General features: G+C 36.6%; 2 protein-coding genes and 1 non-coding gene across 6 annotated transcripts in view; all 3 read left to right on the top strand.

Annotated features, from left to right (window-relative positions):
- LOC105038387 (CBS domain-containing protein CBSCBSPB3) overlaps window positions 1–9,488 on the top strand; it is a 34,848-nt gene extending 25,360 nt beyond the window's left edge. For all 3 annotated transcript variants that reach the window (XM_010914180.4, XM_010914182.4, XM_010914181.4), the window contains exons 8-14: window positions 5,566–5,671; window positions 5,744–5,802; window positions 6,529–6,638; window positions 6,716–6,846; window positions 7,483–7,565; window positions 7,646–7,735; window positions 8,981–9,488. In XM_010914180.4, coding sequence (XP_010912482.1) covers window positions 5,566–5,671; window positions 5,744–5,802; window positions 6,529–6,638; window positions 6,716–6,846; window positions 7,483–7,565; window positions 7,646–7,735; window positions 8,981–9,157 — 756 coding nt within the window. In that variant the 3' untranslated portion in view covers window positions 9,158–9,488. The remainder of the gene's footprint in view (window positions 1–5,565; window positions 5,672–5,743; window positions 5,803–6,528; window positions 6,639–6,715; window positions 6,847–7,482; window positions 7,566–7,645; window positions 7,736–8,980) is intronic.
- Window positions 9,489–16,459: 6,971 nt separating this feature from the next.
- LOC105038386 (uncharacterized) lies at window positions 16,460–23,387 on the top strand. Of its 2 annotated transcripts, none has more exons than XM_010914179.3 (5): window positions 16,460–16,772; window positions 17,223–17,468; window positions 18,658–18,856; window positions 20,675–22,404; window positions 22,754–23,387. In XM_010914179.3, the coding sequence occupies exons 2-5, from the start codon at window positions 17,358–17,360 to the stop codon at window positions 23,066–23,068; spliced, it is 2,355 nt and encodes a 784-aa protein (XP_010912481.1). In that variant the 5' UTR covers window positions 16,460–16,772; window positions 17,223–17,357; the 3' UTR covers window positions 23,069–23,387. The 2 variants fall into 2 exon arrangements, with proteins under 2 accessions (XP_010912481.1, XP_073115133.1); XM_073259032.1 differs by lacking the exon at window positions 16,460–16,772 and adding an exon at window positions 16,851–16,973.
- Window positions 23,388–23,927: 540 nt separating this feature from the next.
- On the top strand, window positions 23,928–23,999 carry TRNAQ-UUG (transfer RNA glutamine (anticodon UUG)). Its single transcript has one exon. It is a non-coding gene; the product is annotated as a tRNA-Gln (tRNA).
- Window positions 24,000–25,333: the final 1,334 nt, after the last annotated feature.

Here is a 25,333-nt window from a genome sequence, read left to right as displayed (position 1 = left end):
AAACATGATCATTTAAAAATAAATAAGGAGCATAAGATCCACTTACCTCGTTCATCTTAGATCTTCGGACTTTGTTAGAAGAATCAGCTAATCCTATTTAAAATATCAAATCATTATCAAATTCTATTCCATAAATATAACAAGATTAAATCATAAGGAAAGAGGACTATTGTCCGGATGTGTCGGACCATCCAGATACCAGGGCAATTCAGGATCTCTGATCTGAGGGTCAGATTCAAGTGACTTGATGAAGAAATCGTGAGGCACAGATCGAATTAAAGTCAAGATCAATCAATAGGGTTCTTTAATAATAAATTTGAAAGATCTTTGATACGATCAGATGAGGTTGACATACAGCACGGATATCAAAGCAACTTCAGATCTTGTTAGAGTCAATATAAGCTTCTAAAAGATGAAGGCATGACTCGATACAGGATTCATAGACTTTTTTTTTAGAGAGAGAAAGTTGGTCATGAGAGAGAAAGTAGAGAGAGAAAGTGGAGAGAGAATCTTCGTATCCTTTAAAAATGGCAATCATGATTGAGATCATCAGAGGTCATATCAAGGTGACTTAATATAGATTAACCATGATTGATATTATCAATTTCGAAGAAGGATCGGATCAGGATCTAATCTACTACACGAATTTCGGAGCAGTCTCAGATCATCATATTTTCATCTTAAGTTTATCCTAGGGTCTGTGATGCAATCAGAGAGAGAATGACCCTAGGGAGACGAAATCCATAATGAGAGAGAAAGATCTAGAGAGAGAAAATAAGAAGAAAATTTAGAGAGAAGGTAGAGAGAGAAAGTCTAATTTTAGAGAGTGAAAGACTTAAGAGAGAGATGAGAAAAACTTTCTCTCACATGTATTTTTTTATTATTATATTTTTCTTTTCTTTTTCTTTTTCTTTTTCTTTTTTAGAGAGAGACAATAGAGAGAGAGAAAGAGAGAGAAAGAGGGAAAAAGAGGGGAGAGAAGAAATTTTTCTCTTTTCTTATTTATTTATTTTTTATTTTATTTTTTTATTTTGCATTTTCTTTGCTTTTCTTTTTCTTTTTCCTTTTTCTTTTCTTTTTCTTTTTCCTTTTTCTTTTCTTTTCTTTTCTTTTCTTCTTCTTCCCGGGCTTTCATTGGGCCGAAACAGGGGACCTAGAGGTCTCCGTGCCTTGACCGGCCGATCACGGCCATACCATGGCCGGTGGTGGCCGGCGGCAACGGCCGACTCTCCCGGGTTCGGAGAGACCAGAGCCGGCGGTCGGCGTGACCGTCGGCGCCGGAAAATCAGAGGAAAAGGCGGCGAACAGGGGGTTTCCTTCTCCAACTAAATCCGGCGACACCCGTTGCCGGCCATCGTGCCCACAGGCACGGGAAAGAAGGGAGAGAAGAGAGGGAGAGGAGGAAGACCTTACCACAACCTCCGGTGACCCCCACCGGCGAGAAATCGCGGCGAACACGGGTCGAGGAGTCGCGGCTTCAAACGAGAAAATCGGAGAAAAATCTCCGACAATCGGCGGCGACTGAAGGGTCTACCCATAGAGGAGAGAGGGGGGTTTCTTATAGGGTTCGTCCTAGGGTCTTTTAATGGCCCTAGGACTCTGATTTTTGATTGGAGAAGAGGAAGACTCCGATCGGGAGTCTTCCTGCTCTGTTTATCTCTTTTTTTTTTTTTCTGGTGGGCTTTGTGGGCTGATTTTGGGCCCAATTGGGCCGGATTATCACATTCTACCCCCTTTAAAAAAAAATTTCGTCCTCGAAATTTAACTTACCTTCATTTTCAAATAAGTGTGGATATCTCGTCTTCATATCATCTTCAAGCTCCCATGTGACCTCTCTCTCTTCATGATTACTCTAGTGAATCTTTACGTATGGAATGGTACGCCGTCTTAGAACTTGCTCTTTTCGGTCAATAATTCGCAGAGGAAATTCTTCATAGGTTAGATCTTCATGAACTTGCAATGGCTCATACTTTATCACACTGTTTGGATCAGGTACATACTTCCTCAGTAGTGAAACATGAAAGACATTGTGTACTTTGGATAAATCTGGTGGTAAGGTTAGTTCGTATGCAACATCTCCTACTCGATTTAAAATCTCAAAAGGTCCAATATATCGCGGACTCAGCTTGCCATGCCTCCCGAACCTCATGACACCCTTAGTAGGTGATACTTTTAGAAAATTATGATCACCGATCTGAAATTCTAATTCTCTTCTTTTTCTATCTGGCCAACTCTTCTGTCTATCCTGTGCTGCCTTGAGTCTTTCCTTGATCAGATAGATTTTCTCTTTAGCATCCTTTTATTATCAGTAAAATCCTTCCTTATTTACAACTAACGTATTTCATAATATCTTTTGATTTAAAGGATTAATATTTTTAATCAATTCAGATCACTACGCTTTTACTGCGCACTCTGATCTCAACTTACCAAATTATCTAAGTCTATCAAAAATAAAAATATATTTGTATATTAAATCAATCAAAGATAGATCCAACTTTCAGATTTCATATACAATTTAGGGTAAAATTTAAGGTTTTCTTGTCATTACTATCTCTTAGGCATAGCACATCAAAATTAAATCTTCATCCACTTTCTATGTTTGAACTTATTACATAAGCTTCACCACTCCTCAAAAATCCAATATGTCTAAAATTAATTTGAGTTAACCTTCGATTTACCTTACAATCATTTAGACAACTTCCAAACCAACCTTTCTTTGCAAAGAAATTAACATCAAAATCAGTAAAATTATCATATCCTTTATCCATATAGGTTTAGCATTCCAATATCATCAAATATACCTAACATAATATATCAATACCTCCCACTTCATTCTAGGGTCAGTACTTCTCGTACTCAGGTCAACCTTGCTAATTGAAATCTATGATATAACTCGTCAATTCTATTATATACCTCATATGCCACTTATGCATAAATTTCATCATAATACCTATTGATTCGAAATCAAATTATTGAATCATTTCTTTTATATCTATCATGTTCCTCATGATCTTAGCCTCAAGTTCAAATATCATTAAAGTCACAATCTCGAATAATGATAACCTTAAGCTCAAATACCACTTAAGTCATATTCTCTAGTGATCATAACCTAAACTTTATATCATTCTATCACGTCCTTAATAATCATAATCTTAAGCTCTGATATTATCCATTATACTCCACTCGGTCACATCCTATTGATCATACATAAAGTTTTGATATCACTTTATAATCTCAATGATCTTAAACCTAAGCTCTGATATTAATCTATCATATCCTAATCATTTATATTATTTATATCATAATCCCCAAAGATTATAACCTAAGCTCTGATACCATAAAATGTCACGTCCCAAATCCGGGACATAACACGGCCATGCTACCGAGGGATGGAGCCCACGATAACACGAAGCCAATTCATCATAATCATCTAAAATCCATCAAATAAAAAGATTCAATTCTATTATTCATCAAATAATCGAACCAATATGGGTTCAGAGCATCTAAATCCAAAAGCAAGTACTAACCCGAATCTCAACATTCATAAATAACTACAAATTCATGATTATAAAATAAATTAAACTTCTGTTGTCAAATTTTTCAGCTTGCTATGCCGATCTTCAAACTTGGATTCCTTTTGTCGATCCTAACCTTATTTCTCTGTTCAAACAAAAAGAAAACAAAAAGAATATGAGCTACACTAGCCCAGTAAGTAGAACTTGCGCTTCCTTATCGGATCAAACATAAGTTTTTCATGATAATGCAATATTTAGAAAATAACAGGTAATACAAAATAAAGCATTTCATAGAACATATAACAAAACAAGTTATAAACTCATCATGCATGCATAAATCATGTATATTTCACAATCATGAATCGTAAATCATTTTCATCATGTATTCATGTCATGTTTCAAAACATTGCTCACAGATATTCGTGCTAAGGTCACTATTATACCCGTGACAGGGCCATGTTTCTTAATCGACAGAGTTCTTAATTCATGTGCCAACTTTATACCCGCTGGCAGGGCCATGTTTCGTGTGGATGCTAGCTCCGGATGTCGACCTTCCCGAAGGGATTCATTCATAGCCATCTGAGAGCCTTTGAAATCTTTATATCTTTTTCTTAAAGCATACATATACATAGATGGAAAAACAATGAAATTCATGCTTCATAATCATGCTATTTTCATAAAACATGTTCATAAAATCAATGCTCATAATAAAACATGCTCTTTCATATCACATATGCCGATCCTTATTTTATGAAAAATTATGATTTCATCAATAGCAATTCTTTGCATAAAAACATGATCATTTAAAAATAAATAAGGAGCATAAGATCCACTTACCTCGTTCATCTTAGATCTTCGGACTTCGTTAGAAGAATCAGCTAATCCTATTTAAAATATCAAATCATTATCAAATTCTATTCCATAAATATAACAAGATTAAATCATAAGGAAAGAGGACTGTTGTCCGAATGTGTCGGACCATCCAGATACCAGGGCAATTCAGGATCTCTGATCTGAGGGTCAGATTCAAGTGACTTGATGAAGAAATCGTGAGGCACAGATCGAATTAAAGTCAAGATCAATCAATAGGGTTCTTTAATAATAAATTTGAAAGATCTTTGATACGATCAGATGAGGTTGACATACAGCACGGATATCAAAGCAACTTCAGATCTTGTTAGAGTCAATATAAGCTTCTAAAAGATGAAGGCATGACTCGATACAGGATTCATAGACTTTTTTTTTAGAGAGAGAAAGTTGGTCATGAGAGAGAAAGTAGAGAGAGAAAGTGGAGAGAGAATCTTCGTATCCTTTAAAAATGGCAATCATGATTGAGATCATCAGAGGTCATATCAAGGTGACTTAATATAGATTAACCATGATTGATATTATCAATTTCGAAGAAGGATCGGATCAGGATCTAATCTACTGCACGAATTTCGGAGCAGTCTCAGATCATCATATTTTCATCTTAAGTTTATCCTAGGGTCTGTGATGCAATTAGAGAGAGAATGACCCTAGGGAGACGAAATCCATAATGAGAGAGAAAGATCTAGAGAGAGAAAATAAGAAGAAAATCTAGAGAGAGAAAATATAGAGAGAAGGTAGAGAGAGAAAGTCTAATTTTAGAGAGTGAAAGACTTAAGAGAGAGATGAGAAAAACTTTCTCTCACATGTATTTTTTTATTATTATAGGTACTTCGTAGGCATCCACAGTTTGCTAAATGCTGTTATGCCCCTTTGATGATAATTAACAATTCTTTGCTAGATTGTTAAATTATTATATTCTAATTGGAACACATAAATCATCGATGCTTATACAACACTGGTAATAGATATCTACTTTGGTGATGGTATACTACCAGCAATATCAGCAAAGTGTCCTACATACTGAGTCTTGATACTGAGATGCAAATATGCTCATATAATATTTCAAATGCTTCATGACATAATTTCTGTATGGTTACTTTTAAACATTTCTTTTTTCATGAGTTTTTGTAATTTGTTCTCTTTTTTTTTTGTGATACATTTTATTTTGATTATTTTATAGGTAATGACTGCAAACCCTGAATGCGTGACAGTGGATACAACAATTCTTGATGCACTGCATATAATGCATGATGGAAAATTCTTGCATCTTCCAGTGCTGGATAGAGGTAAGTAATGTTTAGCTATAGTGGGCAGGAAATCTTGTTGCCGTCTGTCAACTAATGCAACTTCTCAGACAGATGGCCAAATTGCTGCTTGTTTGGATGTTTTGCAGCTGACTCATGCAGCCATTTCCATGGTGAGACTAATCATATTTGAAATGCTTTTACCTGAGTCATGCATTTTTTGAATTTTCAAGGACTACTCTGGAATATGTATTGTATGCGTCCACAATGTAAAATAGTTCTCAATGTCTTCATTCCTTGTTACACAAGAAGAGTGTAACCAACATCTAATTATAACTATGCAAGCTGCCAATTTCTTACAAACTACAAAGTTGAGGTTGAGATTTGCTTATGATGAAATAACTTTCTCTGATTCTATATATTAAATTGACTAGCTTTGCAGAGCTCCTTTATGTCTCACAAGCACTGAAATATATGATGCTGCAAGAATTTATTGATTCTGAGGAGGAATGTATTTGAAGTTGCAGTACTATATATGGTGCTGCTGTGCGGTGGATCGCCGGGCATTCACGCTTCTGCCAAATGGTGCCTTTCAGCATGTTGCTATCCGATCATTCCTTACATATTTGGCTCATTTTGCTGTGATTGACACATAGAACACTGAATTTTATAGCTTAGTGAAAAAGCTAGATTCGAACTAGATCACATCTACATGTTGATCATGTCAAACCCATTCCAGAGTCCTGATCACCAGCTTTTTTGTATTAAGCTGGATCTTATTTATTTGATCATGAACAATGTGTGTCGAGCCACAATATTGGATTCATTCCATGTTTACCTGAACTTATGCATGAGTATATCAGTATTTTTTTTCTTAATTCTTTGTTTGCTTCTTGAAGGTTGAAGGAGGTGCTGAAGTTGTAAATGGTGTGGCAAGCACGATGATGCAGAAGTTTTGGAATTCTGCTTTTGCTCTGGAGCCACAAGATGAGGAATCCGACAAAAAAAGGTGCCTTGTCTTGCTTTTCATGTTATTTTTTTTGCTGACCAGCATGCTTAATGCCTCTGAAAATTGTTTATCTGCAGTGAACTGTCTGCATGGATGACGTCAGAGTGCATGGAAAATGGGAAGCATCCGTACCCCCCTCTTGGTCTTGGTAACTCATTTGCTTTTAAGTTTGAAGACCGAAAGGGACGAGTTCATAGATTCAATTGTGGTAAGTATGATATTAAGAAAGTTTCTACTTCTTTTGTATTCATCATCAAAATATCATAAATGAGGTACCAATGCATGGATTCAAAAATTGTTGGAAAGGGAACGTATCGTTGGTACCATATTGTTCCAATGTGAAACTGTCACTGGTACAGGTGCCAAGACATTGAAACCACCTGTACTAGTATGTAATAATCATATCGATCTATACCAGTCTATACTAATTCGTATTAATGATACTATGCAGAATGTGGTTTGCCATATCGGTTAGTGTCGGTGCATACTAACCATACCGTACTACTCTGGTACCAAACACTCGTACCATTTGGTATCCAACCGGTATATGTGGTATGGGGGGCATACCAAGTATTGGTGTGCCAAACTGGCCCTTATACTAGGTGTACCGATGCTGTAATAGGATGGTACCCGTACGGGGTCTGGTTTCGAAATGGCAAACCTTGATGCAGACTATAGTGGTCGTTACTCATAGTTTTTCATTCCTTTTGAATTTTGTAGTTTTGGTACAAGTCATTTGGTATTGGTACCATACCAATGCTGGGCGATTTCAATGGAAAATTGGTATGGGTTCGTGCTGGTATTTAAAAACTTGGTCTGATGTATGACCATTTTCTCATTATAGGTACAGAGAGTTTAGCTGAGCTTGTATCTGCTATAATGCAAAGAATAGGGCTTGACACTGATGCAGAAAAAATTCAACTCTTGGTGAGGTTACATTCATGTTGCTTTGTTGCAACACGGTACATTTGCTAGAAATTGGATTTTAACCATTATGTTCGGTGCAGTATGAAGATGATGAAGGTGACAGAGTACTTATGGATACAGATAATGATCTCATTGGAGCTGTGAACCATGCCAGATTAGCTGGATGGAAGGTGATTCTTTCATCTGCTTTTCTTTCTAAACTACGATTAAGAGAAGTACTAAAATATCAAATGACTCTCAGGCACAACCCTGAAGAAGTAGGGTTGTCACCTAAGTGGTTGAATTTATGAGTGAAGGGCCACATGCACCCCCGTTCCCTATAAGCAGAAACTTCATGCAGCCGATCCTGTTTCTTCAAGGTGTTTGTGAGGATTGTGTTTTAGTCTAGCATTTATCCAAGGATCAAATCACTTTCGTTATTATGAAAATTTAAAACAATGCCTTGTATCAGGCTGTGTTCTGTGTTCTGCTATGCATCATATAAGGTATGGTAAGTTAGGAATGGATTATATGTAGAGGTTGTTGTGATCCAACATGATTCTGCTATGGGCCTGGCTATTGCTATGAGTACTGTTTTTGTCTGACCATGCCGACACTGACATGCATCAACATGGTTATTCAACTCTATCATCTGCAGAGCAAGCAAATGCTGGAATCTTTTTCCCCTTGGAATAGACTAATTTTGATAGATGGTGTATCCATATGAAGCAATTGGCTTGTAGATAGTGATAATGACTTCTGTATGCTTCTTGGATAAAATTAGATGCACCATTACCAATGTAGTGGTCCTTGACAGAGCTGGATGGCACAGGGAGCATACATTTGTGAACCTTGTAATGAAGCCATCATTGACACAATTTGTCCAACTTTGTGGATACTCTTGGATGTGCTCAACCATTGTTGGTTTCCTTAAGAGATGTCATTAAGATAGCATACATGTGTGACGTTTGTGAATGAGACCTTCATTGACAGAATTAATGCATCTTTATGTATGCTTTTAGGGTGCATCCTACCAATGTTGCTTTTCTCCTTCAAGGAGACTCATGACTTGCGGGCATCATCTGCATGTGACCTTTGTAAATGAGACCATCTTTGACACAATTAGCCCAACTTTCTTGTTTTAAAAGAAAAGTCAAAATTTTCAGTTTTCCTTTTTAAAAAACATTAGTAGTGTTTTTCTTCTTCTAAAAGTCCTACTGTCATTTGTAGCAATTTGATCTATGAGATGTGGTGTTCTGGTCCGGCACCCGCAGATCTATGAATTTGAAAGATGCTGCAAATGTTGTTCTCTTTATACAAGAACCGCAAATCTCAAAAACAATCAATGTCTACTTGTTACTTTTGGATGTGATGTTCTTGATCAGTTCGATAATGGGTCTTACTCAGTTCAGCTGTCATTGTTTGCTTATTTTCAGGTTTTAAGACTGCATATTGACGACTCTGATACCAAGAAGGAAGCCACAAGGTTGAAGTCAGATCTTGCAACCATCCAAAGGAGAGGATTGTCATCTCTGCAAACTGGGATTGTGGCAGGTGCAATCATACTGACAGGAATTGGGGTAACGGCGGGCTTGAAACGATCCACGATGTGATTTTTCTTGAAGATGAGGAGAATTATTTGAAGAGTAGCATATACAGGTCCAAGCTCCAGTATGATGTAGGCAGGCAACATTTTAAGTTGAAAGCTCCCTGAAATCAGAGTATGGTCTCCAGATGGTATGAACTTGGAAAGAGTCTCATCCTCTTTTTCTTTTTTTCTTTTTTTTCTTTTTTCCATGGACAACTTTTGTATAATACAAATGATGCAGTTGGCTGGGAAAGGCAAACTCAAAGGATATACTGAAACATTTTAGCAACCGAGTAATAGGGTATAAGGAAATATGCAACACAGGGCAACCAATCTATGGTGGCTTTTTAGACAAACTGAAAGCATGTCACTAGTGCTATGTTTCTTTTTCTCCAGATCTCTTGCATCAAAGACTGCAGTTTTTTGTCAGTTATATATGTCTTTGCAGATAAAACAACTCTTGGAGACTTTCAAAGGTTGTATACATCAAAAGGATTGAAAAGAAAAAAAATTCTGAAAAGCCTACTGAAAGTGTGTGGATCTCAAGTAAAACATATTGGAGGAAAAAGCTCACAAGTATTCCTAATGGTGTTTTGTTTCACTGCTTTAATCTTTTTATATTTCCACATTTTTAGTTCTATGGGTAAAGGCAAATGAGTTTTTTCTCTGACGCTGTATCTTATATGATTCGCTGTCGGTGCTGCAAAATCTACCTGTCCCATGGTGCGGTGGGCTATATTTGTCTTTTAGCCCATCTTGGGGAAGAAGGGGGTACTGCAATGTTGGCTCGTGAAGGACACACGGGTTTTGCATTGTTTGGAGGCTAGAAAGATGTGTTTTTTTCTTATGGAAAACTTAGATCTTGGAAAATTTTTATGAGATAAAATCTTTGAACTTTTTTACGAACTTTGCTTTTGATGACTGCATAAACTGCGGCGATCTGGACATGAGAATTCTAAGCCAATGCACCAGATTTGAATATTTACAGTCGAGATATTAGATCTTTTGGGTATAAGCCACAAGGTGAAATTACCACTTCCTCCTCTCCTTGTTCTTCTTCTTTTGAAGAAAAGGACAGGAGGAGAAAATGTTAGAGGACATTTGAAGACAGATTACACTGTACATGGTAAGAGGGAGAGCAGCAAGGCATGGAATTAAGTAACAAGAAGGCAAGAAACAAAAGGTTTGCTTTGGGCATTACTTGTTTGTAACTGGCAAAAAGGAACAAGCTTGCGTTTCTGACTTGGGGATAAAGGTCCTATGGGCCACTTAATTGGTGTGGTCGCTAAGTGGCAGAAACGTGTGATGCATTTTACATGGGAATGTTGATCACATTTAAAGTTGGTTCTATTATTTTGCACTGTGCATCTCATGACCTGCCATTACATTTTATGTGGGAATGAAGTTTTAGACCAGATACTGTAAATGCTTATTTGAAGGAAAATCAAGTTGTAAGCTAAGTTATTGTCAAAAAAAAAAAAAGAAAGAAAGAAAAATAATAATAAAAAGAAGAGGTTGGCTAGAAAAATGTCTTGCTTCAAATCTATTGGCAAATTTTCAACTAGATTCCTTATTTCAGTGGTAGGTGGCACATGGATCCTTCCCTGCTCTGGCTTTCGAAAACCTAATTTTCAAAGATCAATACTGTTATAATATGAGTTTTGGATTGGCTTTGTCATCAAGTGGAGATCTGTTGGAACATAGCATAAAAAATTTTTGGGATGATTTAAAAAACTAAATAAACTAATAAATTTTATTATAGAAAAATTATGATAGACTTATAGAATCATAAGAAATAAAAATAATCAAATTTGGAACCGTGTTAGATACTGTCCTAAGACGTATTTCTATCTTTTATATAGAAATATCCGAAAAAATCATCCCAAGATACGATCAGGATCCTCCATCTACGAAAATAAGTATAGAGAAAATTGATGAAGACTCTTTCAGCATCCAGAAAAAGAAGAAGAAAACTTAAAAAGAAAGAGAGAAAGCCTTAGAAAGAAGAGAATTGTTAGGCTATTTGATGGCTTATTAGATTAGATCCTAGAGGGCATTTTTATAGCCGATCAATATGATCGTTTACGACCTTTTGTGACTGTTTATGACGTTGGGGTTTTTATTGACCAAATAAGGCCTTTAATAAGGAGCTCAATGGTCATAATTTTTAATACGGAGAGTTTAGCGGTAATAAAATAAAAATTAGATTAAATGCACATAATCGTTGGTAATTAAGAGCCCAACGATCAGAAATTAAAATCATAATAATAAAATATTAAAATATTTAAATGATAAAATTAAAAATAAGATTAAAAATATTTGAAAAAAAATCTTAGAAAAATTTTGAGTTTTTTTTTTTGGATTCTCTATAAGAAGATCAAGCTTCCATGGAGTTGAATATGATGCAATGAGAATTATGAGATTCATGTTAAGAGCATGATCCACTTTCACTTGGAAACAATTCCGGCAGCATTATCTTTTTCACACAGTATTCAAACTTTGGCAGCATGTATTGCTTTGAATCCTTCATGTACCTTTTGACTACTAGAATATCAGATGCACCACATAGCACATGCCTACTCTTAAGATGGTCATCAAAGGAATTTAAAGATGTGTCTCATTTTTGGTGGGACTTCATAGCCAATAATTGTCCCTCATTCTCTCATGTGAGCCATGGGCGAAAATTGTGCCATCTCCACGTCACTGTAATACTTTGTGTAGGCTAAGTGGTTAACATATCGATTGCAAGGATATAATGATGAATGCCTTTTTGTTGCCACCTTCTTTCACTCCATGGAGAAAACACCATTGAAGCCATAAACCAAAGGAGACCCAAGCTTGTGAACACATGTATCCCAGTCCTTTGCTAAGGACCCTTTTGGCTAAGTGGTCCAAAGGCATTAGCCAAACTTCTTTCAGATGGATCACGGGTTGTTCTACAGTTGGTTGTACTGTTTGGGCCTTCCCCTGTTTACAGTGTACTGATTCAGTAATGAATCCACAACAAGAATAATATCAAACTTGAAATCACTTACTATCCTCTAATTTTAGGATTAGGAAGCTATGATCATTTGGGATCACTTCTCTTTTGACTGAGTGAATATGGAACATTGATGCTTTATTGCTCAATAATTGATGTCTAAGTAAAAGTATATGAGGGAACATAAATGATAAGGAGAATCAAACGCATGGCCAAAGGTTAGAAGGGGCATGAGGGCACTGTAATGATCATTGTGTGTGACACAAATAATTGCATGCCTTAGTAGTAGGCTTTTGTCTTTAAAACCAAGAAGTCACAGATTCCAATCCTCATCCACTGCCTGCTGAAATCAGATACCATACTCTTCTCCAAAATTGCTGGTGATTGCCGCGCACATTACTTTCTTTTGGGATTTCTCATATATACAGGGAAGATAATGGTGCAACTGATTAGATATGGTCAATCACACAGCATCACTATTATAGGATTCTATGACAAATCTTCTAGTTTTGTTGTTAAATATTTTATTTGCTGATTCCCGCATGTGTATTTGCACTAATTTTTTTAATCCAAATCCTCCCGTAAAATTTTTATTTTCACAAAACAAAAAAAAATGCCCTGAGTTTTTTTTTTTTTTAAAAAAATTGCATAGCCTCTTTAATTATGTTTCACTTTAGTTTAGCTTAGTTATATCTTCAACTGTTCATTAGGTGGGTCTCACCAATAAATGGCTGTTGACTGGGGGACAGCTGAGTGGGTCATAATGGGTGTTTTGGTATGTTATTTTTTGAGGTCGGTAGGCTGTTATGTGAACACTGGGATCGCTATTTCTCTAATTTCACCTAGGTTTCTGATGCAACCATCAAAAGAGTTTGTCAGCTTAGTAAGCTCATAAATGTTAGTGAATTGTTTAAGAAAGCCGGATAGCAACGTAATCTAAAGAAAATCTTAATTCTGGATCTATTGAGATTATGACAGGGGCATCATCTATGGGAAAACAATCCGTTGGTTCCACAGTCAGAAGCCAGTGGGATTTCAGGTTGCTTCTAATTTGTTGAACTTGGCTTGTATAATTCTTGGTTCCTTCCTTTCTTTCTTTCTTCTTCTTCTTTGAAGAGGAAGATGCTTAGTCTATTACAACTTGTACTTGGCTCATAAATGTGCAATTTATACACCAATTAAACATGTTTGTCTTTTCATATCTGGTTTATGGGCTAACTACCACTTTCAGCGTCCTGTCAGTCGTTCCTCCTGGGTACATTGTAGTAATACTGAGGGGATATCTCAATTCTCATGAGTAATTATGTGAATTTGTTCATCACCATGCTCCTTGGTGCATTTTTTGTTGATACTCATGTATGCATCTCTTCCCATATGCACAACTATGTATCAACAATTTCAGGTCTTTTATCTTTAATTCCTTCTTAGTTTGGAGAAAAGCCTGTGGGCATCATCTTATATTACCTTGAGCTTATCAATTTTCCTGCATGCTCTTTTTTGTGTTTCATGACTATTATTATTTTTTCAACATGTCTAAGTCCTATATATGCTCCATGAATTGTTGCCCATGGAATCATAGAGAAACCTTTTGTCTGAAAAATTAACAAACTTCCTTAGGTTTGATGCATTTAAGAGCAGTGAACATGGGGATTTTTGTGGGGACAACTATCAACACAAGGCATACTACCCCTAAGGCATGGGAGGATAGCTAGATATGTATCAACATTAGACTCAATTTTCCTGTTGATACCTATTTTTCCATTCCTAAGTTGGCTCCATATGGCATCATCATCAATACATAGCTATAAAACATTCCATGTCACTATAAACTCTGAAAGCAAGTGGCATGATTATATGGGAGGAGGTGGACCAGAGGGCAAGGCTTTTGTTCCTAGCCTTGCCGTAGGGCTTACCCATCCATAGTGATTGGTAGTCGAGTCAGAGGGAAAAGGATGCATGAACCACCACATCCATGCTTTCCAATAGATAAATTAATCAAAAATTGGATGGAATATTGATATCCAAGCAAGAGGACGGCTCCCTTTCAAGCATTGTGCTGTGAACATGATAAGTTCGGCATGTTGTGGCATATCCTAGTAAATCAAAAGGTGAGTTGTCTGATCTGCTAGGTGTGAGAGAATCCAAAACGATTCATCCACAACAAAGTCTAAATATCACATATTTTATTAGATGGAGAGTTTTGCTTTTAAAAAAAACTAAGCTATTGGGTGTGATCATAATAGTGCATTGCTAATGCTTGGAAGTTGAATTTATAGGGAAAGCCTAAGATTAAGAAACTTAGAAATAGTTTGACAGCATTTGCTTGGTCTTTCGGTATGCTCTTAACTTTTGCACATTGATGAGTATAGTCTCCTACACCCCCACTCCCCCTTCTCCCTGTGTGTGTGTGTGTGTTCATCCAAATTACAATCTCCGTGTTGTTTCATTAATTAAAAAATTAAGAGAAAAAAGCTGCAGTGAAGATTGATCTTTGCAAGTATTTGGCAGATGGGATTCCTTGAAATGGAATTTTTGCTAAGAAAGGAGCTTGCCATCTAGACAAGTGGCCTTTCATTCATTTAGGTGGCCTTTCATCTTAAATGTGGATTTCCTAGACACTAAATGTGATTCTGCGATGCGACTCTATCGACTTCTATGTGGCCCTATCATTTCTCATATCAAAGAATCAAAAGTAATATCCAGCATTATGCATCATATAAGACCAAACACCTCCATGTGGGACATTGTGAGGGCAACTTAGCCGCCTTGAGTCACATAAGGTGGAGCTATGCAATTCCAAATTCTTACTTCTGTGTACCCCACCTTGAGGTCCATCAATATTATGACATTGCATCTTAGAATGTTACATTCCATCTTGTTTGAGACAGGAAAGCAAAGCCCTTCCATATTTATCCTAAATGCTTCAACTCTTACCGAGCAACAAACATCGATATGTTAAAACTAACGTTGGGCTGGTTATTTAATCAAGTCCACTGTAGAAAAAATAAGGGAAGCAACTTGTCGGCTACTAGAGTAAGGCTAGGGAGTTGTGTTTTTGGATATTGGTGTCCTATTTGAATAATTTGATTTAGTTTTTGCTGTGTCCATGACTATTTTATCCCTGTTTCCGGAGTTAATCAAATGGGATATTTTTCTTCTTTTCCTTCTGGCTACCTTTCCTGAACTATATCGTATAGGCATGTCATCATCATTTGGAAGGACTTCCGAGGCAACTGCAGTTACTGGAACATTTGTAAGTTGAGAAGCAAACAAATAGTCACAACAGTGATGATTAGCATGTTTACATGTTTGTCCCTTCTGTTTTTAAAGATTCTAAAAAGTTTAAAGTTCAAAGTTTTCAGCATCTTTAATTAAAAAGGGATTTGAAACAATAATTTCCAATGTGAATATACCAGTTAACTTTTACTAAGAGAATGGTTATGTCATCATAGATAACATAGTCTAATGTTCAAATTGCAGTTGCTTGGTTGTCTAGATCTACTTCATCACTATTATTAAAGTAGGAAAAAAAATAAGTGGAGGCTATATCATTTATCTCCTTTAGTCAAGTTATGGTTTCTTATCTCCACACATTATGTATACTTGCAATATCTTGAGATGAGGCCCCTGCATTCTACATTAGGAACCAATCATAAGTAGACATTCCTAGGCTATAGGTAACTCTTTAGCATTAATCTTAATGGCCACTATTCAGCTTCAATATGATGCTAACAAGCCAACTAATCTTGCTCCAACAATTCAACACATCTCCATTATCCGCACCTCACAACTTTATATATTTTCATAACTTCAACTAATGCATATGTATTTAACTGAAACAAAGCAATGAGCTAGAAAAAAATGTGCATCTATAAACTTATCTTAAACAATCAAAAAAATTACTTCAAATAAATCACAGCCAAAGCATCTCTCTTCTTTATCACCAGAATGTCCCCAAGATTAAGCATGCATTAAGAGCATCCTTTATAAATTGTGAAGCATCTACCACTTTGAGGGGAAGTTGGAGGTTCTCCTTTGCATTCATTTTCACTGGAGAATCAAACTGAACTAACCATTTAACATGGATGTACAAAGTAAAGAAATTAATGGAAATGCAAAAAGCAATTCAGGAAATATAAGCCATAACAAGGCCAAAGTGTCAGACCATCTTGCCTGTGGGACCCAAATCATCTCATCTGTGGCCCTCTCATTATTTAAAGCTTTCTATTTTATTGGTAAACCATCCAAAACCCTGAGTAAGTATTATAGTTTAAGGTTAAAAAACACTAGCATCTGTACTTTAATGCTGGAGTAATCAGTATAAAACTCTAGTAATAGAGAGGGAAAGCTAAAAAAGAAAACACAAGTAATAGAGAGAGAAGCTGAAAGAGAGACTGGAAACAGTGGATGCTAAGAGCAGCTCTGTGCTCTCTCTCTCTCTCTGTGTAGCAAAGCTTGATTATTTAGTGCTAATGGCAGAAGAAAACACAGAGAGGAACGGAGAAAATTCTCAGCTCGGTAGACCGAGGGCGGGAATAAGGCCAGCTCTGTTTTGAAAGCAATAAAGAAATGGAGTCTCTCCCAAACCGACGAAAAAGCTGAAAAGGGCTCCCAAGAAGGCGACTTTCTTCTTCCCCTCACATGCATTCGGTCCAAAGAGGTGAGACTAATCGGATAAATTAATGAGTGAAAAGTAATTTAATATTTCTTTTGCACATATAGTCGGATATTAGGGGAATTGTGAGAAAGAAAGCATTTTGGATTCAAATAACCCACGCCGATCGTCTTGTCTGCTGACATTCTTTACATCCCTCACGCGTTCCGCTCTTTCCGGCATTAATGCCTTCTTTTCTAAATTAAGGTGATAAATTTAAGATTGGATTTTTGCTGTTTTTCTGAAAAAAAAATGTTTTTTTTTTCCTTTCTTTTTGTCTTGATTCTTTTGGGTTTCAGCAAAAGATGATATTTTGGGTTGGTGAGTAGGTTCCGTTTAGGGTTTGCACTTTGTAGATTTCTGATATTGTGGGGTTCTTTTTAGGGGTTTCGTTTGATGACTAAGTTTTGTGCTGATCGATGAAAGTAAGGGTTTTCTGATTTTTGTTTGAACCAGTGATCTTCTCTGGTTTGAAAAACGTTTTGGGCATTAGCTGGTGGTGATCTGTGGAGGAATTGGGGCATTGGTGGGTATGGACTATGGAGGTGGAATCCAAGTGCCATTGACCTGTTAGATGATTGAGATAGCAAGATGGACCGCCGGAGTTGGCTTTGGAGGCGGAAGTCGTCCGAGAAGAGCCCCGGTGAAACTGAGAGCTCAGGATCGGTGTCGTCTCATTCTGAGAGGTACTCAGATGATCAGGTTTGTCTATTGCCCTCTTGGTTTCCTCTAATTTAATTCAGTTTGTGGGCTTATTTAGACCTAGAGTCTGAAGATAACTCATGAGAGCCAGTTAATTGAGTAATGAATGGTTAAATTGGATGGCAAAATTTTGGAGAACAAATTCAATCCGAAGGATTCATGCCATATGGAAATGCAGTCAATTGTGTTGCTGGATTTTTGAATAACTTGTTAAAGTGGGGACTGATAAATACTAAAATACAAAATCAAGAAGGCAGTTTTGAGTTCCCCATTATCTTTTTTCCAGTTGTTCTGTAATGGTGCTAATTGAGTCTTTCTGTTTTGTATGTTTTCCTTCTTTTCTTCACCTGATTTCTTACCTAAATGAAAACTAGGAAAAGCTTCAAAAGCAACTCCTAGTAGAAGGAACCCCTCAAGATTTCGGAATAGGGCACTTTTTTAAAAAAAATTGAACTTCAGATAATGCACAAGAAGATGTTGATCCCGATTATCTTAGAACGGTTCTACCTTAGATGGATTTCAAAAAAGATTGGAGAGATCGATGAAGTTATCTCCAGCAGGACTGAAGTAAAATGCTTGGAGTAGATAGGTGCCTTTTGAATGTCATGTTGTCATCTAATGCCATTGAGATGCAAAGGAAAGTCAATCGAATGATTAAAACAATAACTTGACTTATGGATCAGCGAATGAAAGTATGTGATTGCTTTCCTATATGTAACGATTACTTTTTCTCTGTTAAGTCTCAGAGATCTCAGAGGGCCGCTCCTTGTTTGTCTGAGCTTAAACAACATAACCACAATGTAAGATTTCCTTCAACAAAAACTAATCATCCAGATACCAGCTACTACAAGATGCCACTATCTTGGCTAAAGTTGCATCAAGAACTGGCAAAAGTTTGTAGGCGGTTAATGTTATGTGCCGATTATTAGAAAATTCTCAAACTTGATGAATAATGTTTTAGTATACCAAACCATCCCCATGCATGACAGTCTTGCTGCTTAAGATAAAGTTCACATACAATCACTTCATTACTTTTTATTTTAAAACAAATACTTCATTGAACAATAAAAATGTGAGATGTGCTGGAAATCGAAATGGAAAGAGATAATTATAAATATTTAACCTGGTTTTGAACTCTAACTTAAACGAGTGTCGAGGGTCATAACATGGTGAACTGATTGTTTAACAGGAGGCAGTGAAGGGTTCTTCAAATAATTCTTCCCCAAATCATGCCCAGTCACCAGAGGTTTCATCAAATGTCGGTGATAGTGAAGTCCATGAAAGTGTGAAGAGTTTGACCGAGAAACTCTCAGCTGCTCTTCTGAACATCAGCGCTAAAGAGGAACTGGTCAAGCAACATGTGAAAGTTGCAGAAGAAGCTGTTTCAGGTTAGCATTGCTACATGTATATTTTCATTTTGTCCAAACTTAGGAAGGATCAGGAACATAAGTTGTGCTTGAAGGTAACGACAAATTCAATGCTTGAATTAATTCATACTATAACAGATGGCTTCCCTGAAGATGTGAGTGAATTCAGGTTTATGCTTACATTACTTGATCTTTTTTCTGAAACTTACAACATAATTTCACAACTTATATGCACCGTAACTGTGGTATAGACATTTGTTACCAAATTTGATGGTTCGCTTGATTCAAGTTCAGGTTCGAAATTTCAAAATTCACTCTTTCCCATTCAATTTGTCTTGCTTGGTTTTGGATGAGAAATTTCATTCTTATGTATTTATATAATGTCATATCAAATTTATTTTGAATTATATATATTTTTTTTCATAATTTTTTATCCATTAGGAGTATGAGAGATAAATAATATTAAAACAACTCTGTAGGGAGTTAGAAGCCAAAGGACATAGAGGTCTTATGAATAAAGATTTGATAGTTTTCATATAAAAATAGTTTGCTTTGCATGTTAGAGGAGGCACAATTTGCTTATGACCTAGCAAATTAAGTACCATCTGGATCCTCATTAGTCTTCCTGGCACCAGACTTCTCTCCCGCTTACACTTCTGCTGCTTCTTTTTCTAGAAATCAATGAGTCTAGTTATTTTCCTATACTCAGTATCCTGATGGTCAAGTCATCTGGGACACTAATTCTATTGAAGTTTATTGCTGAATTTTCGTGCTGTCGATGCCCTATCACTAATGAACAGTTGTGTTATTTGTTAAGCATTCAGGCTGCCCAGGCTACTTCACTTGGTTAGTTATTTCACCAATCTTCTATAGAGAACTTGTTAGAGACTTTCCTTCTTCGCTTTCCTTGATTGTGAGACTCTGCAGAGGCTGACATGACTGTATCCATTTAAACTGTATAAAAGTTTGCTTGTTGAACAGATGAGATAGTACCTGCATAAGTTCAGAACGTGTATTTCTTATGTTTAACCGGAAGAATTCTTAATTTTCATCAAAAAAAAAAAAAATCTGGAAGAATTCTTAAGAACTTACAATTTACCTTTTTGTCTTTATAAAGTTGTATAGAAACATAGAGATTCTAATTTGCTGTCTAATGCCTAAATGCAACATACCTCATTATTACTTCGTACAATTATGCTAGTTTACGTCATCAAAAAACAAGAAAACTACAATGCTGTGTCAATTGTTCATAAATTATGCACTTTAATACATCACCATCTCTCCCCCCATCTCTTTCTATGTCTGTCTCTCCCTCTCTGACACATCTCAAAAGATATGCACGTATAACAAATAATTCATGTTTTCCCTCCAAAAAACACAAATATTTACTATCTCATCAATTGTGTTGCTATCTCTCTCTACATGCACCAGCATATGCACCTTCTCTATGCTGACAAAAACACATGGTTGGATGCAGTTAGCTGTTATTGCTTAAATATTAATTTTAATAATAATCAATTGGTTATCAACATAGTGACAGCGAAAAAAATTTATTGATTAATCTTATGATGTGCTCGCTAAACTAAACTGTGTAAGATAGTTCACAGCTGATAAGACCTAAATGAACTTGTATGAACTAGATTATATATTTGGAATCTTTTCAAACCAAAAAATCCTGGTCATGGTGGGCTTGCGCTACTCTATTTTCTCTAGATAAAGTTTCTGTCAGTTGATGAGTTGTAATCTAGTGCAGATATATTTTTTTCTCCTTTTTTTCTTTGTTTGACTGGAATTGCATAATTATTTTCATTTGATTGTTTATGATTTATATTTTGACAGGCTGGGAACAGGCAGAAACTGAAGTTGCAGCTCTGAAGCAGCAACTTGAAGCTGCAAACCAGAAAAACTCTGCTCTTGAAGATAGGATTGGTCACCTTGATGGTGCCCTCAAGGAATGCGTCAGGCAGCTCCGCCAAGCAAGAGAGGAGCAAGAGGAAAAAGTCCATGATGCTGTCACTAAGAAGACCCATCTGTGGGAATCTGAGAAGCTTGAGCTTGCGAAGCAGCTTGTTGAGCTCAAAGCACAGCTGCAAGCTGCAAAATCTGAAGCTGCTGCTGCTGTTGACCTTGGTCTTAAAGCAAAAATTGAAGCTGCTGAGAAAGAAAATGCAGCTCTCAAGGTTGAACTACTATCTCAATCCAAGGATCTCCAGATGCTGACACTAGAGAGGGAGCTGAGTAATCAAGCAGCAGAGACAGCCAGCAAGCAACATTTAGAGAGCATAAAAAAGGTTGCTAAACTTGAAGCTGAATGCCGTAGGTTACGGTCTACAGCATGTAAATCACTACCAGTTAATGAGCACAAGCCTGTTGCAAATTCAATTTGCATGGAATCTGTTACTGATAGCCAATCAGATAGTGGGGAACGGTTGCTGAGCATGGATAATGAGCCAGGCTGCTCAGATTCATGGGCATCAGCTTTAATTGCTGAACTTGATCAGTTCAAGAATGATAAGGCCAGTGCAAGAAACCTTACCACTTCTATAGAGATTGACCTGATGGATGATTTCCTTGAGATGGAGAGACTAGTTTCTTTGCCTCAGGCCAATTGTGTAAGCTCTAGCTTTGAACCTGAAGTTGATTCTGACAGAGTTGCTATGAGAGATAGCCCATTAAGAGTCGAAGCATTGCATCTTCAGTTAGCTGAATTGGAAGAAAAAGTTGCAAAAATAGAAAATGAGAAAGCAGAATTGGAGATGGCTTTAGTTGATTCGCGAAATCAGCTTGAGGCTTCTTGCAATCAGCTCACAGTTGCTGAGGATAAGTTGCTTGAAGTGCAGAGGCAGTTAGACCTGGCCAATGAATCAAAACAAGTGGCCACAGCAGAAGTGGTGTCTGTGGAGGCAAAGAGAAAGGCACTGGAGGCTCAGCTAGAATTGACAGAACAGGAAGTCAGAAAGCTATATGATAAGGTGTGTTTGTTAGAAGGAAAAATTGAGGGTGAGAAGGCACTGTCTGCAGAACTTCAAGCTAGGGCAGATGCTGCAGAGGCTGCTAGAAAGGTATTGGAGTCTCAGCTTGAGTCAGCTCATTTGGAAGTTGGTAGTCTGAATGAAATGGTGGGTCTATTAGAAAGCAAGGTGGAGGAGGAGAGGGCATCATCTACAGAATTTGTGGCGAACATTCGTGCTTTAGAGGCTGTGAGAAAGGCATTAGATTCTCAGCTTGAGTCTGCACGTTTGGAAGTCAATAAGCTACGTGAGAAGGTGGGTTCCTTAGAAGTGAAAGCTGAGGAGGAGAGGACTAAATCTACAGAATTTGCATCTAAAATAGAGGCTGTGGAGGCAGCAAGAAAGTCATTAGAATTCCAGCTCGAGACGGCAAATTTGGAAATAGGAAAGCTGCACAATAAGATGGGTTTATTGGAAGTACAAGTTAGTAAGGAAAAGGCATTAACTGCAGAATTTGCAGCAAAGTGTCAGAAATTGGAGAGTGAGGTATCAAGGATAAAGCAAGACACTGAGCTCTGGCAAGTTACAAGCTCAAATGGAGACCTGAAGATTAAAAAGGTGAAATCCTGATGTTCCCTTCACTGGGAATTTGATTTTGGTATCTGCATTTTGAAGTAGTTTTTATGTTATTGTTATTATAACTATCCTAATGCGGTTTTGGAGCTTTTTAGTCATTGCATGATTCAATGCTCTGAGTGGCCAATGGAAATCAGCATTGCGTGGCTCAAGATTCTTATGGCAAAATGCAAACTAGAATCCCTGTAGCCCTTAAATGTTTTTGAACTCCATTATGTTTGTTTTTTTTATACTTAAAGGATTGGAAGTGCCCCATTATACACCAATTAAAGATCTCCATCCGTAGTTGTTTCTGTGACTGCTCATTTTAGTTATCATGTCTTTATCGCAGGAGAAAGAGCTTGCTGTGGCTGCTGGGAAGCTGGCAGAGTGCCAAAAAACAATCGCCTCTCTTGGCCAGCAGTTGAAATCGCTGACAACTTTAGATGACTTCATGCTTGAAGCTGAGAAGCTAGAATTAAACGGAGGCTCACCAGATCTTATACTGCATTCTAGTTATTCTTCGGAAAAGATAAGCAGCTATTCTTTCCCGAATGGAAAAGAGAGGGGGTCTCCATCTTCTTCGCTCTCATCCTCATCCTCAACTCTTTCTGGGTTTGCAAGCTTGTTGCCTCGAAGTAGGAGCAGCAGCTATATAGAAAACTAGTAGAACATGGAAAAGCTGAAAGTTTGAATGGTTTTGGTGTCCACTGTATTGCAAATGTACATCGAAAAGAAGTGTTCTGTTAGATTATTGGTGGGATTTTCTTTTCTTTTCCCTTTTTCTTTTTGGTGGTTGATGGTGAGATGTATAATTTCCTTTGTTATATCAAAATCCTAAGATAATTAGCAGAAGTGAAGATTGCAGGGCTGTAACTTTCTGCGCTTCTTTAAGATGTTTTTTTTTTTCAGTACTTAAAAGAGGGGATGAAAGCTTTTGACCGAATGGACCGAACTTTCATCTCTCTTGTTACTTGTTTGTAGAACTTTTAGCCTCTGCTTTCTGCACCTAAATCAATCTGCAGCATTTATGACGTTATGTTAGACTCCATTTTGGCAGACTCTATCTGACCACTCGGTGATATCTCATGCTTATAAAGTGGAAGCTGGTAGACAATACTTCGGCTGTGTTTCTGGGTTCTACATGTAAGATTTTTTTCGACTCCAAACTCTGTTTGGTTCTGCATAACGAACTTTGCTGTCGGCCAAGTGTTGGCTAGCTCGTATAGACTTTAGAATAATTAGTCCATTAAAATAAAACAAACAACAAATTAAAATCATACCTTCAACAATTTTAGAAGTAAGAGGTAAAAGCTCCATCTGCTGAAAAATCAAAGCATTTCACTTATTGCCTCTAAATACTGCATTTAATTAGCAGGCTCGTTAAAGGACAAGGTGCTAGTGCTAGCACGAGAATCTTCTGCCGTGCCTGCAATTGTGTCGGATGAATCTGCTGGGGTTTGCGCGTAGTTGTTGAATTTGATATTGAACAAAGATAAAAAATTCATTCAAAACGTTCAGGTTGTGGTTCCATGGTGTAGTGGTTAGCACTCCAGACTTTGAATCTGGCGACCTGGGTTCGAATCCCGGTGGGACCTCTATTTTTTAAATTTTTTATTGATTGCCAAATTTATTAGTTAAATTTATACTACAAATGGAAAATATTTCTAATCAATTTAAAGGTAGGGATTACAAAAAAGCATTAAGAGCACCTAGGAATACGAAAAAAAGTTTTATGCATGAAATGAAAATATCGTACTTAAATTTAAGGTTAATATTAGTCTCTTCTACTATAAGAAATACTATATATCAATATATAAATTTGAACAATCGATGAGATATGTATTACATGACTGGTTTTGGTGTATTACTAATAGTTCAAGTCTACTGAATTTTAAATAAGATTTTTTTGGTTTCAAAAACTTAATTTCAAGGAGAAGTTTAGGTTGCATATTATTAATGTAATATATTCTCCAAAAATTAGAATAAAATTGCTGATCTGCTAATTCCAACCCTACATTACATCAAAATGAGAATATGTCCAACTTTTCAGTTCTCATGGTACATTTCTAGTTAAATTTCTCTCTCAATCAGCATCCCATTTTTAATCTTGATACACTCTTCTAAATTGGAGATATAGTGAAGTTAGGATTTTTGCTAATTTTTTTTCCTAATAATTCTAATTTTCATCTATTTTTAACTTGGCAAACCACAAGTCTTTGCGTAATTGAATTTTATTTTATTTTTTGCTGACTTGAGTTTTTTTATTGAAGTTGAGGTTTTATTTTATTTGACAAACCACATGCAATAACAGAGTTTACAGCATTGAAGTTCCATGAAAAATTTGAGCACAAAATCCAGCTTCAGTTGTGATTCTGAATTGCTTCTAAATTTGCTGACATGTAAATAGGGAAGCCGCATTTTTTTCTCTTTTAAAATATGGCCAAACTGAAGGGCTTATCTCCCATGACAATTTTGATGAGAAATTTCCACAAGTTTATGGGACAAAAACCATCTCTGCTTTGCAATATGTTCTTAACAAGTGAAGCATTCATAAATTGGCCCAACCATTTTTAGTGATCAATGGAATGTTCCTAACTGAACAAGCCTGTGATGCTAGATGATTTTGCTCACATAAAACCAATCATAAGGATGTCGAGCAAAATGACAGTTATTGCATGTAACATACTCTAAGGAATATAGTGCGAGCTATATTTTTTACAGGTAAAATTTTAAAGCAACTCAGTTTCTCAGAAGGAGGTGGTCTCAGAAGAAAACTGAGCGTATGATGCAAAGAAAACAAAATTAATCTGAAAATTTTGAAAGTATATATCAATTTTAAAATGATAAGCCAAAAGAACTAGATGGATAAATTAAGGAAAGGGACAACTGACGACTTCTTGTGTTGCTGTCAAAAGAACCTCATCATCAC

Source organism: Elaeis guineensis, chromosome 1, assembly GCF_000442705.2.
Source record: "Elaeis guineensis isolate ETL-2024a chromosome 1, EG11, whole genome shotgun sequence".
NCBI classification, from domain to species: Eukaryota; Viridiplantae; Streptophyta; class Magnoliopsida; order Arecales; family Arecaceae; genus Elaeis; species Elaeis guineensis.
The sequence above is the reverse complement of the archived record's forward strand: the minus strand, read 5'-3'. Positions and strand labels throughout refer to the sequence as shown.

What these genes read in the sequence shown, in the direction of transcription:
- LOC105038386 (XM_010914179.3), top strand. Translation starts at nt 17,358, where the DNA reads ATGGACCGCCGGAGTTGGCTTTGGAGGCGGAAGTCGTCCGAGAAGAGC. An exon ending in AGAGGTACTCAGATGATCAG is followed by an intron (nt 17,469 to 18,657) that starts GTTTGTCTATTG and finishes ATTGTTTAACAG; the next exon opens with GAGGCAGTGAAGGGTTCTTC. An exon ending in TGCAGAAGAAGCTGTTTCAG is followed by an intron (nt 18,857 to 20,674) that starts GTTAGCATTGCT and finishes ATATTTTGACAG; the next exon opens with GCTGGGAACAGGCAGAAACT.